This window comes from Mesocricetus auratus, unplaced genomic scaffold (assembly GCF_017639785.1).
Source record: "Mesocricetus auratus isolate SY011 unplaced genomic scaffold, BCM_Maur_2.0 Super-Scaffold_100018, whole genome shotgun sequence".
NCBI classification, from domain to species: Eukaryota; Metazoa; Chordata; class Mammalia; order Rodentia; family Cricetidae; genus Mesocricetus; species Mesocricetus auratus.
Genome location: NW_024429199.1, coordinates 48,878,957 through 48,894,451, shown reverse-complemented (window position 1 = coordinate 48,894,451; position 15,495 = coordinate 48,878,957). Strand labels below are relative to the sequence as shown.

The 15,495-nt window shown below is 40.6% G+C and overlaps 1 protein-coding gene across 25 annotated transcripts in view; it reads right to left on the bottom strand.

Annotated features, from left to right (window-relative positions):
- Afdn (afadin, adherens junction formation factor) overlaps positions 1 to 15,495 on the bottom strand; it is a 115,211-nt gene that overhangs the window by 64,559 nt on the left and 35,157 nt on the right. For 17 of the 25 annotated variants that reach the window (XR_005881846.1, XM_040758237.1, XM_040758236.1 and 14 more), the window contains exons 2-7: positions 13,909 to 14,104; positions 11,148 to 11,263; positions 9,453 to 9,616; positions 7,669 to 7,829; positions 4,344 to 4,501; positions 516 to 627 (exon numbers count right to left, since the gene is read on the bottom strand). Coding sequence is in view for 24 of the 25 variants with exons in the window: in XM_040758237.1 (XP_040614171.1) it covers positions 516 to 627; positions 4,344 to 4,501; positions 7,669 to 7,829; positions 9,453 to 9,616; positions 11,148 to 11,263; positions 13,909 to 14,104 (907 nt within the window). In the remaining variant the exon portion in view is untranslated. The remainder of the gene's footprint in view (positions 1 to 515; positions 628 to 4,343; positions 4,502 to 7,668; positions 7,830 to 9,452; positions 9,617 to 11,147; positions 11,264 to 13,908; positions 14,105 to 15,495) is intronic. The other 8 variants (XM_040758238.1, XM_040758250.1, XM_040758251.1 and 5 more) reach the window with 3 other exon arrangements.

Genomic DNA, 15,495 nt, shown 5'->3' with positions numbered 1-15,495 from the left:
GGGACAAATATGCACGCATTACAAGTTGAGCATCCATAAACCAAACACCTGAAGTCCAAAATGCTACAATTTGGTAGCAGGTCAAACACCAATACATTAAAACTTATGGATCAAATTATATGCAGCTCTGTGTGTAAGGTGAACATAAAAGAAGGTAACGCTCAGACGTGTTTCCATCTTCACACACTCAGGTCTCAAAAGTTCTGGAATCTGAACCACTTCTGCGTCCTGAGTATTTCCACTAAGGATTGCTCAGCCTATATCTAAAACGGGTATAGGGTACTTTTCCTGTCCTACCAAACTTGCTCAAATACCACCTAACTCATGTGGTCAGTACAGACATTGTTTGACAGCTCATCAGTAACTAAGGTCTTTCACTGCTAGTAGTGTGGCATCTCACCTGCCATGTCATCGGCACAGGACACTCGGATGAGCTGAGTGTGACCCACCCCCTCCCCCTCTCTCTCATTAGGTGGACTACTGAGGAAGCCCCGAAGAGTAAGTTTAAGCTCTACCTTTGTCACTTGGCCATTCCCTGAAGATCTGCAAAGGACACTCATCATCATCAAGAATAACTTCCTTAGCACCTCTTTCATCAGAATGCTGGGCTCCAGGAGGAAGCATAACCTAATGAAAAGATAATTAACAATACAATGAATACAAAAGCAAATCAGCAAGGACTCAAAAGAAGGACTGTTGCTATTTTTGGTCTGACTCTCTGGTCCAGGCTGGCCTCAAACTTATGACCTCCCTGCTTCCTGAGGACTGGTACAGTCCTGTATCTATCTTGAAAGCACTGCTCTGAAAGAGCTGAACAAACAAACAAACAAAAACCTCATCAAGCACTATACATAATGGCCATTGATCACTGAAAAGAAAAAAAGAATTAACAAAGTATAGGAAATGGTTTCAAACAAATTATCACGTGGAAAAACCATAGAATAGTTAACCTTCAAGCAATTTCTTAAGGAAAGAGAACTCCTTTACTGCAGTCCCCTGCAGCCCAGTCCCTACTCCATCTTTCACAATCAAGCAAATATTTATAAAGCAAATTTATAAAATCTGAAATCTTTAATGTACTTACAACTCAAGACAGTTTTTATTATGGTAACTGTACAGTGTAATTTAAGCAGACTGTTTAGGTACATTACATAACCACTCAACAACTATTTCCAGGCAACTGTTTGAAGATACTGTGTTCACTGTACTCTTAAGAATGCTGCTCCTGTTTACTATGCATCTTTACTATAGTCAGCGTCTTATTCGCCCACGAGGAGTGCATGGAGAGGAATGGGATTGATGCCTTACAGACACTGCCGGCTTACACTCTTCACTCTGATTCAGTGTGAAGAAACACAAGAAGCCAAGGTACTGCTTTCAACTTAACACAACAGATCTTAGTGTGCAAACCTATTATTGTGCTTACAGACAAAACAATTCTGTAGAAATCTATTGCTCCTCTCCACAAGTCTTTCAATTAGTTTTAAAGGAAAGGGAATAATATCCCTAAGCTAACCTCATCTTTTTTTATTAGTATTTTTAATTAAATTCAATATTCTACCACGTCAAGACTTGACCTTCAATTTTCTCTTTTGTCTCTATCTGTGTCACTCATTTTTTAGGCCACATTTTTTTTAGATGCATGGGTGTTACTAAGAGCTCACCGACCAGGCCACATGCTTCATGCATCACAGACCACTCTCTAGTATGAAGACCCCATTGCTGTTCTACTTCCTGCCTTTTGGGCTCCCTCCACTATTATAAACTCTCGCAGGGGCAGCTCTTAACTAGCAGAATACCTAACAAACAGAAAAGAAGACCTTAAATACTTAACAAATAATTATCTGAATATTTAAAATTAATAAAGATTATGAAACAGCTATAGTTTACTATGGCAAGCTGAGAATATAATGCATTTCTAATTCAGGTAAATATTAACTAGGCTGCCTAAGCTTGCTGAAGAAAGCTGGCTGACTAGATCAAAAGATGGGAAGTAAAGGAGCACCTCTGTAGAAATCAAGCTCAAAAAGACTGTCAATAAAGCTCATAGTCTGCTTCTGTAACTCTAGGTCCCTGAGAAAATGGTTACTTTACATTCTCATTTTAACAGTAAAAACAAGTCACTTAGTTTAAGATGGAAATGTTAAAGTTTATTACCATAGACCAAACCATGTAGTTCCACAGAATATTAGTATCAGATTTATATAAAAATTTCCCTTTGTCAAACAATGGAACAAATGCCAAATTTCAAATGTTAGACACTTACAGTCCAGGTCAAAGAGATGTGCAGATCAATAAAGAGCAGAGTGCACAAACTGCCCCCCGCCCCAACAGTCAAGCAAGTGACTGAACAAAGCATTCACAGGGAGGAAGCAAAACCTTTCTGCAATGCTGCTACATCAACTGGGCGTCCCAATAAAAAGAAAAAAATCAAAATAAATACTAGCTTAAAATGAGTACGCTGATCTAAATATGGAAACTAGAATAAAGATGATAAGGAATGGGTCAGCTCAATGGGTAATGGCCCCTGAAAGGGTGTCTTCTGAATAGAACAGGACCACCACACTCAGGAACTCACCAGGAACTGGTGGAGCCTGCACAAGACCAGCATCAGTTGGGACCAGTCAATACTTCCATACCAAGCCCCATCCCTGGCTAATGAGCTATGGACAGTGGATGGCTCTGGAGGAGGGAGACGGAGTGTAGGAAATGATCCCTGGTAGACTGATAATGCTTAGTTAATAGCTCCACACCCATGAATAAATGTATCTGAAGCACAAATTGAACCAAGTGGGCTATTTGGAAATAAATAAAAAGCAGGAACATAAGATCAAGAGGGGGTGGGGATCTGGAAGGAGTTAGAAGAGAGAGTGGGCTCAGGGAGGTGAATATGATCAAACTACATTATATGCATTCAAGAAAATGCTTAAAGAATAAAAATATTAAGACAGAACAACAGGCACATGTCTGTAGCGTCAGTGCTGGGGCAGAGGAGACAGGATCCTGAAGCCCATGAGCTGGTCTAGCTGAGACAGTAGCTCCAGGTTCATAAAGAGAAAGCCTGCTCACAACGGTGGGAGCGACAAACACAGACACCAAAGTCAGTCCAGCCTCCATTCTCTCTCACATACACAATGTATTTTCTTTCTAAAATCACTTGCTGTAATAAAACACAGTGCCATCTTTGTTTTGAAATCTGTTAGGATTCATTTCTTTCTCTGCCTCACCATGGGTAAAATGTGACAAGCTGCCTCACACTCCAGCTGCACACATTCCTACTGCAAGGGCCGCACCCTCCACCACGAGCCAGAATAACCCTTCCTTCCAAAGCAAGACAAAACTACTGACAAACATACTGCAATAATTAAGTATATAATTACAACTGGCTCAGAAGTTAAGAATTTCTAATTAGTTCATGGCTAAATAGAAAATCTGCTGCATTTTACTTAATGTTACAAAATCAATTTTAGGATATAAACAATCACTATACTCCTTGATAACTAGAGTCATAAGTAGGTAGAGTACCTCTGAAGAGCTGCAGGTGACTGTTAAATCAGATTTTACTATAAATACAATTATGTTACCTCTGATGGCTGATCCTGAATGTCAACTTACTGGACTGAGAGATGAGTAAACACACCCCTGAGTAAGCTGTAAGTGCATTTTCAATGTTGGCCGACCTACCAACTGATGTGGGAAAGATCAGCCCCAGTGTGGTGCCAACAGGTTGGGGGCTCGGATGAAACAAAACGAAGAGGAAGAAAGCAGACAGCACATGCAAGCCCCACTCTGTGGACAGAAGCTTCTATCACTGCAGTCACTGCCTGTGGACAAACCACCTGAGCTTCTTCAAATCTTCCAACACAAGATCAGAGCAGGGACTCTCCAGAGAGCTCTCAGACCTTCTTCAAACTGGGGCTGCATTCCTGAATCCTCCATGTATACAGATCCCCACATCTTAGACTGAACAGCCACCAGGTTCTCTGTATCTCCAACATGCAGCACTGTGATACTGCACACATATAAACTGGTTGTACTCTTCTGCAACTCTGACTCATACAATATATGTACAAAATAAATTGGAAGAGTGTCTATCAAGATGTTAATGATGACGTTATCTTTTGTTAGAACAACTTTGGGCTATGTTTTATTCAATTTATCTTAGAACATTCATTACTTTTCATCACGTTTACTTATTATTCTTGTGTTTGTAAATGGAGGGGGTTATGCATGGGAGTGAACACACACACACACACACACACACACACACACACACACACACACACACACACACACACACACACCACAGTCTTAGCATGAATAGTACTGATCACAGTCCATACCCGGGCAATGCAGTAGTCCTTGGGACTCTCTTTTTCTAGACCATACTTCTCCAGAGATTCCGCCACAGCAAAGTCTGCAGAGTCTGTAGTAGACAGCAGGATTGTCTTGTATGGAATATTTGGTTTTAAACTGTCTGCATATATTCTCAATGTTCCACCTGGAAAAAAATGTTTTTACATCTTTGATTTCATCTTCATTTAAAGTCAATGACAGAAGCTGCTAACAGTCACAATCACTTATAAAAAGGGCACTGAAGTCCCAACTACAGTGGTACAAATCCATCAGTACCAACCTGGGGCTGGCTTCTACTGCCCAGAAGTGGGGATGAAGGGCCCGGAGTAAGTCTGTGGTACAGTTCTCATCTACTGCTCAACTTTCCCTTAGCCACCTCTACCCCACAAGACCATTCCCTCCACTTCGACTTTTTAAACTTTCACCTGAAGCAAAGCATTAGATCCACTTAACAACTCAATGTTTCAAAAGTGAGCTAGGAACCAGAAGACCTCAGGTACTCAAGGCCAAAGACTTCCATGAGGGATCTGCCACCATGGTGGGGCTATTCCAATCCTAGGCACTGTAAGCTAAACGGTGTGTGAAGGTATAGTCTTTGAAGGGGTCTAGAGATAGGAAGGGCAATCTGGATTTCCTCAGGTGTTCTGTTGTTTCTATGTTCCCTTCTTAGTGGAATAGATATATACCACATTATTGTCAATTTGACTCTCATAATTTCTTTCCTATTAAGATTAAGAAACCCTGAACCAAGCCAGATATGATGACACAAGCCTTTACTCACTGTGGTGACATTTGTTTATGATCTAACAAAGTGCAGAACTAAGCTACTAGTTAGCCATAGAGGCCAGGCAGTGGTGGCACACACCTTTAAACCCAGCACTTGAGAGACAGAGGCAGACATCTCTGTTAGTTCAAGGCCACCCTGGGCTACACAAAACTGATGCAATCTAAAAGAGAAACAGCCAGGCAATGGTGGCTCACACCTTTAATATTAGTACTTTGGAGTCACAAACCTTTAATCCCCATACTGAGGAGGAGGACACAGGAAGGGATATGGCTGGGCGAAGAGAGGAATACAAGGTAGGAGGAGACAGGATCTCATGGCATTCAGTCTGAGCACTGACAGAGATAGAGCTGTAGTGGGGTTGGATGCTCTGCTTTTCTGATTCTTCAGCTTTCACCCCCCCCCATAGCTGACTGAGTTTTTATTATTAAAACTAATTAGAATTTGTGCTCCAAGTCCCAGCACTCAGGAAGCAAAGGCAGGTGAATCTGTGAGTTCAAAACCATCTTGGTCTACATAGTAAGTTCCAGGACAGTCAGAACTACAGAGTAAGACCCTGTCTCAACAACAACAACAGAAAGAAGAGAGAAGAAAGAAGAATCCCTGAACCACACTAATGTGTCTGCAAACTGCAGAACAGAAACACAAGAAATAGAAAAATAGAACAACACACTGCCTACAAACGCCTGTAACTCCTCAATTACTAAATCTGCAAATAATGAAATGACTGAAGTACTGGACATCAAAGGTCTACTCAGAAGAATAATTAGTGGCTTCAAGAGGAAACAAACAAGCAGATGAATGAAGGAAAGAAGTCAATTCAGGAAGTAGAAGAAAAAGACAGCACTGTAAAACAGCAAGAGTGTCATGGGCTGGTGAGACGGCTCAGTGGTAGAGACACTGCAAACAAACCTAATGACCTTGTCCAAGTTCAACCTCCAGATTCTACATAGTAGCAGGAGAGAAACAACTCCTCGGGGTTGTCACATGTGTATGTGTGCACCTGCACTCACATGTGCAAATACAAAGTCAATAAGTAAAATTTAAAACAAATAGGAGAGTCAGCAACACAAGGTAAAATCAGCAAGGAAACTGCAATTTTAAAAGTCAACTCAACTAACTGAAATACATCAGGCACTTTTTGACAACATCCTAGAAAGGGAATATATCTGTTATTTAAAGGTGTTGTTTACAAATGCTTTACAAGTTCAGGAGCAAAGCCTGTGTGAGCCTGGTTACCTGATCAGACTCCAAAACACAGCTAAGAATAGGAGAGTTGCATCATTAAAACTTTGAGTGCAAATCCTAGGAAAACTATAGCCTCTCTCATCATGCTCAGACAAGTGGTGGTAGGTACCCGGCATGCTCTGTCCCCAGTCTCAAAGACTAGCACGCAGCCATAATAGGCAGGCTATTGGGGTACACTTTTCTCAGGGATTTATTAAAGCGGTTTCGGAGGACCTAGGTTCATTTCCCAGACTACATGGGTAGCTCAGACCTCTGCAGACACCAACTCCCTCTCCTGGCTTCCAGATGGCAGCACACACATGTGCAAATGCACACACACACTACTATAAATCTTTTTTCAAAAAGCTGACAAAAACATTGAATTGTTGGCGTCCTTAGTAAACAGCTACTTTCCTAATCATATTTAGTTTACTGGAGTTTCTTGGGTAACATTCATTCCTTTGGTAGGCAAGTTCTGCTTTGATTTTCTGCTACTTCTCCTCCTTGTCCTGGGGACTTTTTTTTCCTTTGCTCATTCTCTTTGGCTTTGAGATGTGGTCGTAGTCTGTAGCCCAGACTAGCCTGGAACCATAGCCCAGGCTGACCTCAGAGACTTGTAGCAATCCTCTTGCCTCAGGCTTCCAGGTGCTGGGATTATAGGCATGAGCCACTATGCTGGCAGAACTTCCTAAACCAATGTACTTTTGGACTTGAAACACACTGAGGAGGTACTAAGTTACAGGCTCAAGTACTTGAATCTTTAGGAGACTATTTTCTTTACTATTTACAACCTTATAAAAAAGGAAGTGTTCTTAGCAAAAGATCAGTTTTTATTTTTGAGATAGTCTAATTATGTAGTTAGGTTGGCCTCAAACAATCCTCCTGCCTCAGTCTCCTGAAACTGAGTGTACGTACATACCACAATGCTGGTCCTTTTCTCTTAATAATGGCTGTAAGTCTTTGTCTGGCATACTGGGTAGAAATACCCAGTGACTTTTCATAGGGCAATGCGTAATGAAAGAGAAGAATGAGTTAATAAAAATTGTGGTAATTATCTGTCTTGTCTTCTGTATATGTCTAGCACTTTCTGGGTTGAGGGGGTAGGGGAGAAGAGCCATGCTGGTAAGGACATGCGACTAACGCTGTCTCTAAGTGAGAATAATTCTATGTAAGACATACATAGGATACATTTGCTACTAAGAGGCAACTTCACCTACTTTTTTAGTTTTAGAAGTACATATACAAAAGTGTAACTGAATACCTTTTACAATGAATATGGAGAAAGACAATTCTCTCTGTACCTGAGTCAGGCCGCCCATCTGAGCTCCGAAACTCTTGCATTCTCTTTTCAAGCTTTTGCTGCCGCCGCCGTTTCATAACCACCTCAGGGTTAGAAATTGTTCGCGTAAAGCTGGTTTCAGGCATATCTTTGTAAACTTCAGCAGCCAGTCGAGAATTCTCACTGCAAGAAAAGAGATCACCAACAATATTTTAACTTTTTTCCTCTTAGAAATACAAATAGCACAATGGCAAATATCTATCTACACCCGCCCCCTTGTAAGTCTGTTGATTTTTGTTTACTAGCCACCATGTGCCAATTACCATGAAATTAAAAGTACAGTTTTCTCAGCCTGGTCATGTGGGCACACACCTCGGGAGGCAGAGGCAGGTAGATCTCTGTAAGTTTGAAGCCAGTCTGGTCTACAGAGTGAGGGAGCTCCAGGACAGCTAGAGCTACACAGAGAAACCCTGTCTCAAAAAACAGCAAAACAAACCATACACAGTTTCTCTCAAATAGAAACTAATAGACTAAGAAATCTGTAAGTAAAACTTTATAAGTTTACAAGTTAACTGTCATGTACAAATGAAAAAAGCAAAAGATGTATACAATATGTTTCAGTTTCTTAGCAGCATTATGCTAAAACCTAACAAATGATATTACAGCACAGCATTTCAAGTTTAAGAAGCAATATTTAAGAACCTTACTTAAAATAACAGGAAATCTTGAAGAATATAAATTAAATAGCATAGTTATTTTGGGGTTTCTGTTGTTGTTCTGGGGTTTGTTTCTTTTTTTTTTTTTTTTTTTTTTGAGACAGGATTTCTCTGTGGAGCCCTGGCTGTCCTGGAACTCAATTTTTAGACCAGCCTGTCCTCAAACTCACATAGATTCACCTGCCTGTGCCTCCTGAGTGCTAGGATTAAAGGCATGTACCGCCACCACCCAGCTGCATGACTGTTTTTAACACCTAAAAGATTCAACAAAATTTCCTGAAACTAAATTTTCTTAGGGATACTGCTCCAAAATTTTCTGCAGAGGAAATCAACTATACAAAATGATGGGTAGAAACTGAATATAAGGTATGATGGGGAAAAAACCTTAAATATTAAATACTTAAATAAACTCTAACAATATCAACATAGTTGTAATCAACATGTAGTCATAAAATAATTTATTTCAAAAAAGTCACACTTTGAAATAGTTCATCTTCTAAAGCAAATAATATACCTCTCATAAAATAAACCAAGGAAAGAAACAAGCCACAAAGTATCATGTTTAAACTCTCCTTTTCTAGGATGCTTTCCAGTATTTCCATGCAAACTTTTTCTCTTCACAATCAGCTACACAGGTATCACCTCATCAGAGGCTACATCTACAATGGGGCTTTTGCGACACGACAGGAATGCCCAAGGAGCATCCAAATTTAAAAGGGAAAAAAAAATCTGCTTGACTACCTAGCCCTGCCAACTCTGGTCAGTTTATAGGAGCTAAATAAGGAACCACAATTGCCTCTGGGACCAAAAGCACAAACAAGAGTTTCAAAAGACTAGCTGAAGACATAGGGACAACTGAGTTTGCTGGTCTGCTCAGGAAAAACAATGTTAACTAATATATACCTAAAAAGAGGAGTCCTTCCCCACTTGATACCTGCTATACATGGAAGGACTTCAGTTCCTGATTAGCCTGGCAGTCTCACTCAGCTCTGCCATCGTTTACCCGTAATTGAGTCAAGTTTGCTGTATTATACACACCTGGTTTGTAGCACACGCAGTGAGTGACCAAACTATTTCCAGAAAGACCTACCTGTCATCCCCTTGAGAAGGCCTTTCTTCCTTATCAGAGGCTTGTCTCAATGCCTCTTTTTCCCTCTTCTTTTTTTCCTTCTTTTCTTTCTTTGAGAGAGTTCTCTTGAAGTTCTGGATAACGCCTTCCTTGTCCTGCTTCTCGGGTCCATTACTCTGAGCCTTCTGGTAAAAGGAGCATCATTAGCTCACTAGCCATGCCCGGGCTTTGCGGCTGCCTTCACCTCACAAGCCAAACATGTGCACACACTCCAACAGTAAGGGCTGAGGAGGGGACACTTCATAGCCTGACTAAACTGAAAGTGACATGTACAATCTCTCACAACCAAGTGACTGCACACTCAAGGGGCACACACTTCACTGCAAACCCCTCAACTTAAAAAACAAGAAAACAAAAACCCAAATTCACATAGAAAACAGGTACATTTAAAAAAAAGAAAATAGGGTACAAATCCAAAAAATATCTCAAAAAAGTTACTATAAAGTAACCTGAGAGAAAGGGATCTAGTGAAAATATGCAGGTGAGAGTCTACTGAATGAGTATTTTTTCAGCTGCAAACGAAATGTCAGCAGTAGTTACAAGCTGGTTTTCCTGAACCAAAGTTGTACCTGTTTCTGAAAAATGTCTTGACTTATTTTCCATACCTTGTTTATTAGCTGCTTTTCTTAGTTTGAATTTTCAACCTACAAACTTGGCCTGTTAACACACAAAACTACATTGCTTTTAAGTAGTTTAATACATAAAGAAGAAAAAAATAGTTATGGTATGGTATGGAAAAAAACCTATGTAGTTACAAGGAGAATGAAAAAAGAACAGTATTAAGCAAACAGAAGGGAGTCATTCATGCCAGATGAAGTCAGGGTATCAAGCATGAACAGTAAAGCCATGGGCCCATTCTACTGTACACGTGTCAGCCGCAAGAACCCACCCATGAGGAAAGCCAAGAGCACATCTGTGTAGCTATCCAGGACAGCACACAATATGGACACAAGACACCAGGAAGCTCCTTGCTGCTATACAGTAACAGTGTTTTCACAAAGGGAAAATTAAAAGGTATTTTCCGCCTCAGTATTTGCTACCACTTGTTAACACCAAAATAGTGCACAATACGCCACTCAATTCAGCACAGAACTACACTTTGAAGTCACATCAAGGGAGTATGATGAGCAGTCCCCAGCTCCTGCCACCAGGACTGCCCCATCCAACTGTCCCTTTCTCCTTTAAGTTGCCTTTGTCAGGGTATCTTATCCCAGCAACAGAAGAGCAACTGAGACACAGCCCATTACAGCACCCAAAGAAGCCCACGAGGTTTCCTGACTCCTAATCTTACCCATGTGGTATGGAAACGCTTTAAATTGTGGCTTAGGAAGCTGCACATGAAAGTAGGTACCCAACATTCCATCCCTTTTATCTCCTACAGGAACAATTCTGATCTTAGAACTTGGATATGACAAGTTCATCATCAGCTTTTCCTCCAAAGCACACAGAGCTCTTCTTTGAAACATCAAAGAATGACGACTGGGTGACCAAGGGAAATAAAGGTGACTCAGGTAAAAACATCTGCTTCTTAAGTGTGTTCTAGGAGGGAAGGACGACAGGATGAAAGCATAGACAAGTTCCCACGGCAGAACATAAACCTGTCCAGACACCCAGCCCTGGACTGCAGCTGGCATCAGACTTGGGGACTGTTCCCACCTTGGCTGGAATGGCGTCATTCTCATTCTTAAGGACGAATCTACCTTCCCGATCATCTTTGTTCCAGTTCAACTGTACAACTAGAGGTTTCTCATCAATGTCTAATCTTCTTTCTTCTTCAAAACATGAAATGGAAAAAAAGAACAAGCCGTGGTCATTTCATGGCATGAGTGCAGTATTTATGCACATGAAGTACTTTAGTCTCCCAATTACCTGCTGATAGATTGAGACATATTGTTTACCATTGTTCATCAGTTTTAATTGGTTCAGCACCTTGCTGCTACTATTCTACCATGCTAGACACTGGCCAGGTGAAATGTATTGTGAAGAATATTAAATCAGTTTTGATTAGTTGGATATGTTGTTGCTAGTGAATGTGCTCGTCACCACAGGTCCAGGGCCAGACACTGACCAGGAAAGAACACTTGCTTTCTTCTGATCTAATTGAGAAAACTAAAGAGATGCGTATCCCATATGCAACTAGAAAATAAGGAAATCATGTTAATGGTACATACAATCCCACTGATTCACCAGATTGTTATCAAGAAATGGCAACATGCCCATATCTGTCAAGTAATGGATGTAGTAGCCTTCCCTTCAGTGAAATTGTCCTCTGACCTCCAGACGTACACAGACCATGGCATGTGCCTCCTGCCCCAATAATATTAAACAAATAATCAAGTATGAGATTTCCTAATGATTGAAGCAGGGGTTGGACCTGGACTTCAGCCAACAAAAGAAAACAGGCATGAAGGGGTGCCCAGGGAGAATGGGCCACGGAGGAGCTCTGGAATGTGTAAGTAGAGCAGATATACCTGCCAGACACTAAGAACCCCTGACTCCAAGTGGGCTCCTGGTCGGTAACAGTCTGCTGCAAAAGAAAGTGCTGTGTCAGAGAAGCTCACCGGGTCAGAAGGCACAACTCTCATGAGCAGCCGTTGCAATCAAGAATGAAATACAAAGTTTAGTTTTCCTTTCATTCATATGTACTATTTTTTAAAAAGCTGCCCAAGCCTTTGTTAAACACTATCTGAATCTACATAATACATGGAAGCACCATGTATTCCTTTTGGCCTAGTGATACACCACTCAAACATTACTGACACAGAGGCTAGAAATGTAGCTAGCTCTGTGGTAGACAGCTTGCCTATCATACTCAGTCCTGGCTTTGATCCACAGCACGAAGCCAACGGGAAACAAAGAGAAAGAAGATAAGGAGGAACACATGAAAGGAGGGGTTTTTGGGTTTTTTTTTTTTTTTTGCCTTTTTGGTTTTTTGTTTTGTTTTGTTTTAATCAAAACTGTATTTTCAGAACTCAAATTCTAATCTCTCCTATTATCCCAAGGCCCTTAGTGGTGGAATTACAATAACCAAGCGGTACAGACTGAACACTGGTTTCTTTCCTTGGTAACCTTGTTTTAGAGATTTGCAGATGAAAGAAAATTACCCTGAACTGAGAACACTCTCTGACTTTATGCAGGGAAGAAGCTTATAATCATAAAGTAATGAACAAATATGGACCATTATTATACATTCCTGAAAAAGGGTGTTTATAACTCTTGAAAATCCCAAGTATCAAAGACATTTCGGTCTTATTTTAAATTTACAAAGAAAGCTGTCTACATAAAAATGAAGAAAAATCTGTTGTTTTAAAAAACTTCATAGCTTAAAATTAAGAGGTACTGAAACTGGGGTTGTGCCATATATAGCCCTTTTTAGCTGTATTTGTTGTACTTGACACATTTCTAAAAGGAGCTATAAAATGTTTACATTTCTGTATTTCTAGTCAACCTAACTTGTGGTATCAAGTTGCAAGACACTTTTCTTAATTAACAATTTCCTAGGAGAGAAAACCTCCATCTTGGAAGAAAGCACATTAAGACAAAAGAGTCTGCTAAAGGGAAGTCAGACATTCCATCCCTACAAGAAAGGGCCTTGAGCTCAGGAAGGAAGTCCCTAAAACTGACCTGACTCTTTAGGCCCCCTGCCTCCACAAACACACACAGCAGTAAGGACTGCAGAGGGACACTCTCAGACGCTATGCAGAAGAGGCAGAGAGCAGTTTCACTCTGGTTTGTTGAGATGTGTGGTGTGCTCCAGGGTTTCCGTTTTCAAGAGTCGTCATACATGCTGGAATAAGCTTTTTGTAACACAGCTGTCTTTGGGTCATTTCTCCTCATAGTCCTCTAAGTAACTCCCAAAAAACTCAGGGGCTCAACAAGTTGGACTATTGTTGATTCTCTATCTGGGGTGAGTAAATATGTGTTCATGTCTCACACAACTACTAATGTTAAAGTAAGTACAAGTTATAAAATATATAAGGAGATTTCTCAAGATGCCCTATTGTTTCCACAAGTGCTGTTGACAGAATGTAAAAATATTATGGCAAGATCACTGACTTGATATACACAATATTTAACTGAGTTGTAAGTAATCATGACATCATCATCTATACTCGAGATTTCCTACAAACGCATGTAGCATACAATACCATTGATATACAAGACATTCAGATATGCTGGGTGAAAATTTTAATGGTACTTATTTAAAGAAATAATCATATATAAAATACATTTATCTTAACTTTTAATAAATGTTATGTGCAAGGACTTGACTGCTTCTCAGTCTTAAAAAAGGTTGCCATCCTGATAATCCCTCTGTTGGGTGGAGGAAAGAAAAGGAGATGAACAGTAACCCTGGAACCTGATTATCACACTGCACAAACTACTGGCCCCAAGTCAGGACACAGCCTCCACTGACCTCCACTGACATGCACTTCATAGAGAGAATACTTGGGAGAGGACAGCATGCGCATATCAGGGCGGAACTTCTCTGCCAGTGTTTCAATCACATCTTGAGTAGTTGCCGTGCTAGATACCCGAATGCACTTTGTTGCAAAGTTTCCAGCAGCTTTATCTTGAAAATAAAATCTCATGACTCCATGAAACTCCAGATCCTACAAGAAAACAAAATGTTACTGTTATTAGAGATGTTACTCTGAAAATATTCACTTTTTCATAATAATAAATGAAAGACTATCCATCTTTTTTCCAAATGTTTATCACAAGTATCTTAGAAGAAATGGATTTTTAGTATTCAAGTATGATTTTGGGCAAGTTGCCTAGAGCAGCGTTTCTCAACTGGGTTCAAAGAACGCTTTCACAGGGGCCACCCAAGACCACTGGAAAACACAAATGTTTATGTTACAGTAGCAAAGTTACAGTTATGAAGTAGCAACAAAAGTAATTCTATGGATGGGGGTCACTACAGCATGAAGAGATGCACTGAAGGGCTGCAGCATTGGGAAGGCTGAGAACCACTGCTCTAGGTTTTCTCTTTGCCTCACCTCTCACATATAAAACAACAGCAGAAGAGCAGCTGACATTTAGGATTCGACAGTCGGTGCCAGACATGGCATGGCATGCACTGCTTGATTATGTCTTTACAACCATGATGTTTAACAGACACTATCACTAAACGCCACCTCAAGATCTCACCACTGAGTGTACAACTGTGCATGTCTGTAATCCTAGCACTTGGGAGGGAGTTGCAGGAAGATACATGTTCAGGGCCAGCCTGTAGTAGATTCTATCTCAAAGAGGGGAGAAGACGCCAAACCAAATTAAAACCAAGATCCACTGACCTGGATGGACAGCCCATACCTGCACTGCCAAAGTCTGTCCAGCTCTTTAAAATAACTGGCATCTCCCGAATCCCAGTATCAGCATTTTAAGTAAATGACAGTTTAAACTATATGAATTATCACATTGAATAAACATTTCAGATATACCTCAAATCTTATGGAGGAAAACCTTGGTGGAATTCCAGCCTAACGTGTTTGGTTTCACATTCTTCTCTTAACTCTAAGGCAAGCTGAAGTTCATGCGACTATGAGCCTCCTTTTATTTTCTTAAGAAATACAGTAATCGCCAACAAAATTCCAAAGGATAGGTCACATCCATGTCTCTAGCAGGAATAAAGATTTAGCTGTGCTACTAGCACCGCAGATTCTTCTTTCTGTTCACCCTTTGCATCTAATTATTAAATCAGAAATCAACTAGGGATAAAGCAAAGTCTTTTCAATCATCTACTGAAGGGGTGATGCACACAGCACTGTGCTCCACTGAGATCAGAAGGCAACTTGTAGCAGCCAGCTCCCTGCTCCTACCATGCTCCAGCTAAGAAAGCAAGCCATCAGCTCGGTGGCAAACACCCTTACAGGCTGACCTTTATGCCTGTAGCTTTCCCTTCTCTCACAAGTCAAATTCTCACTCAGTGGCCAATAAACCCCTCCAACTTTCCCCAATCCACATGTTTTCTGCAGATATTAATAAATTAAAAATACTC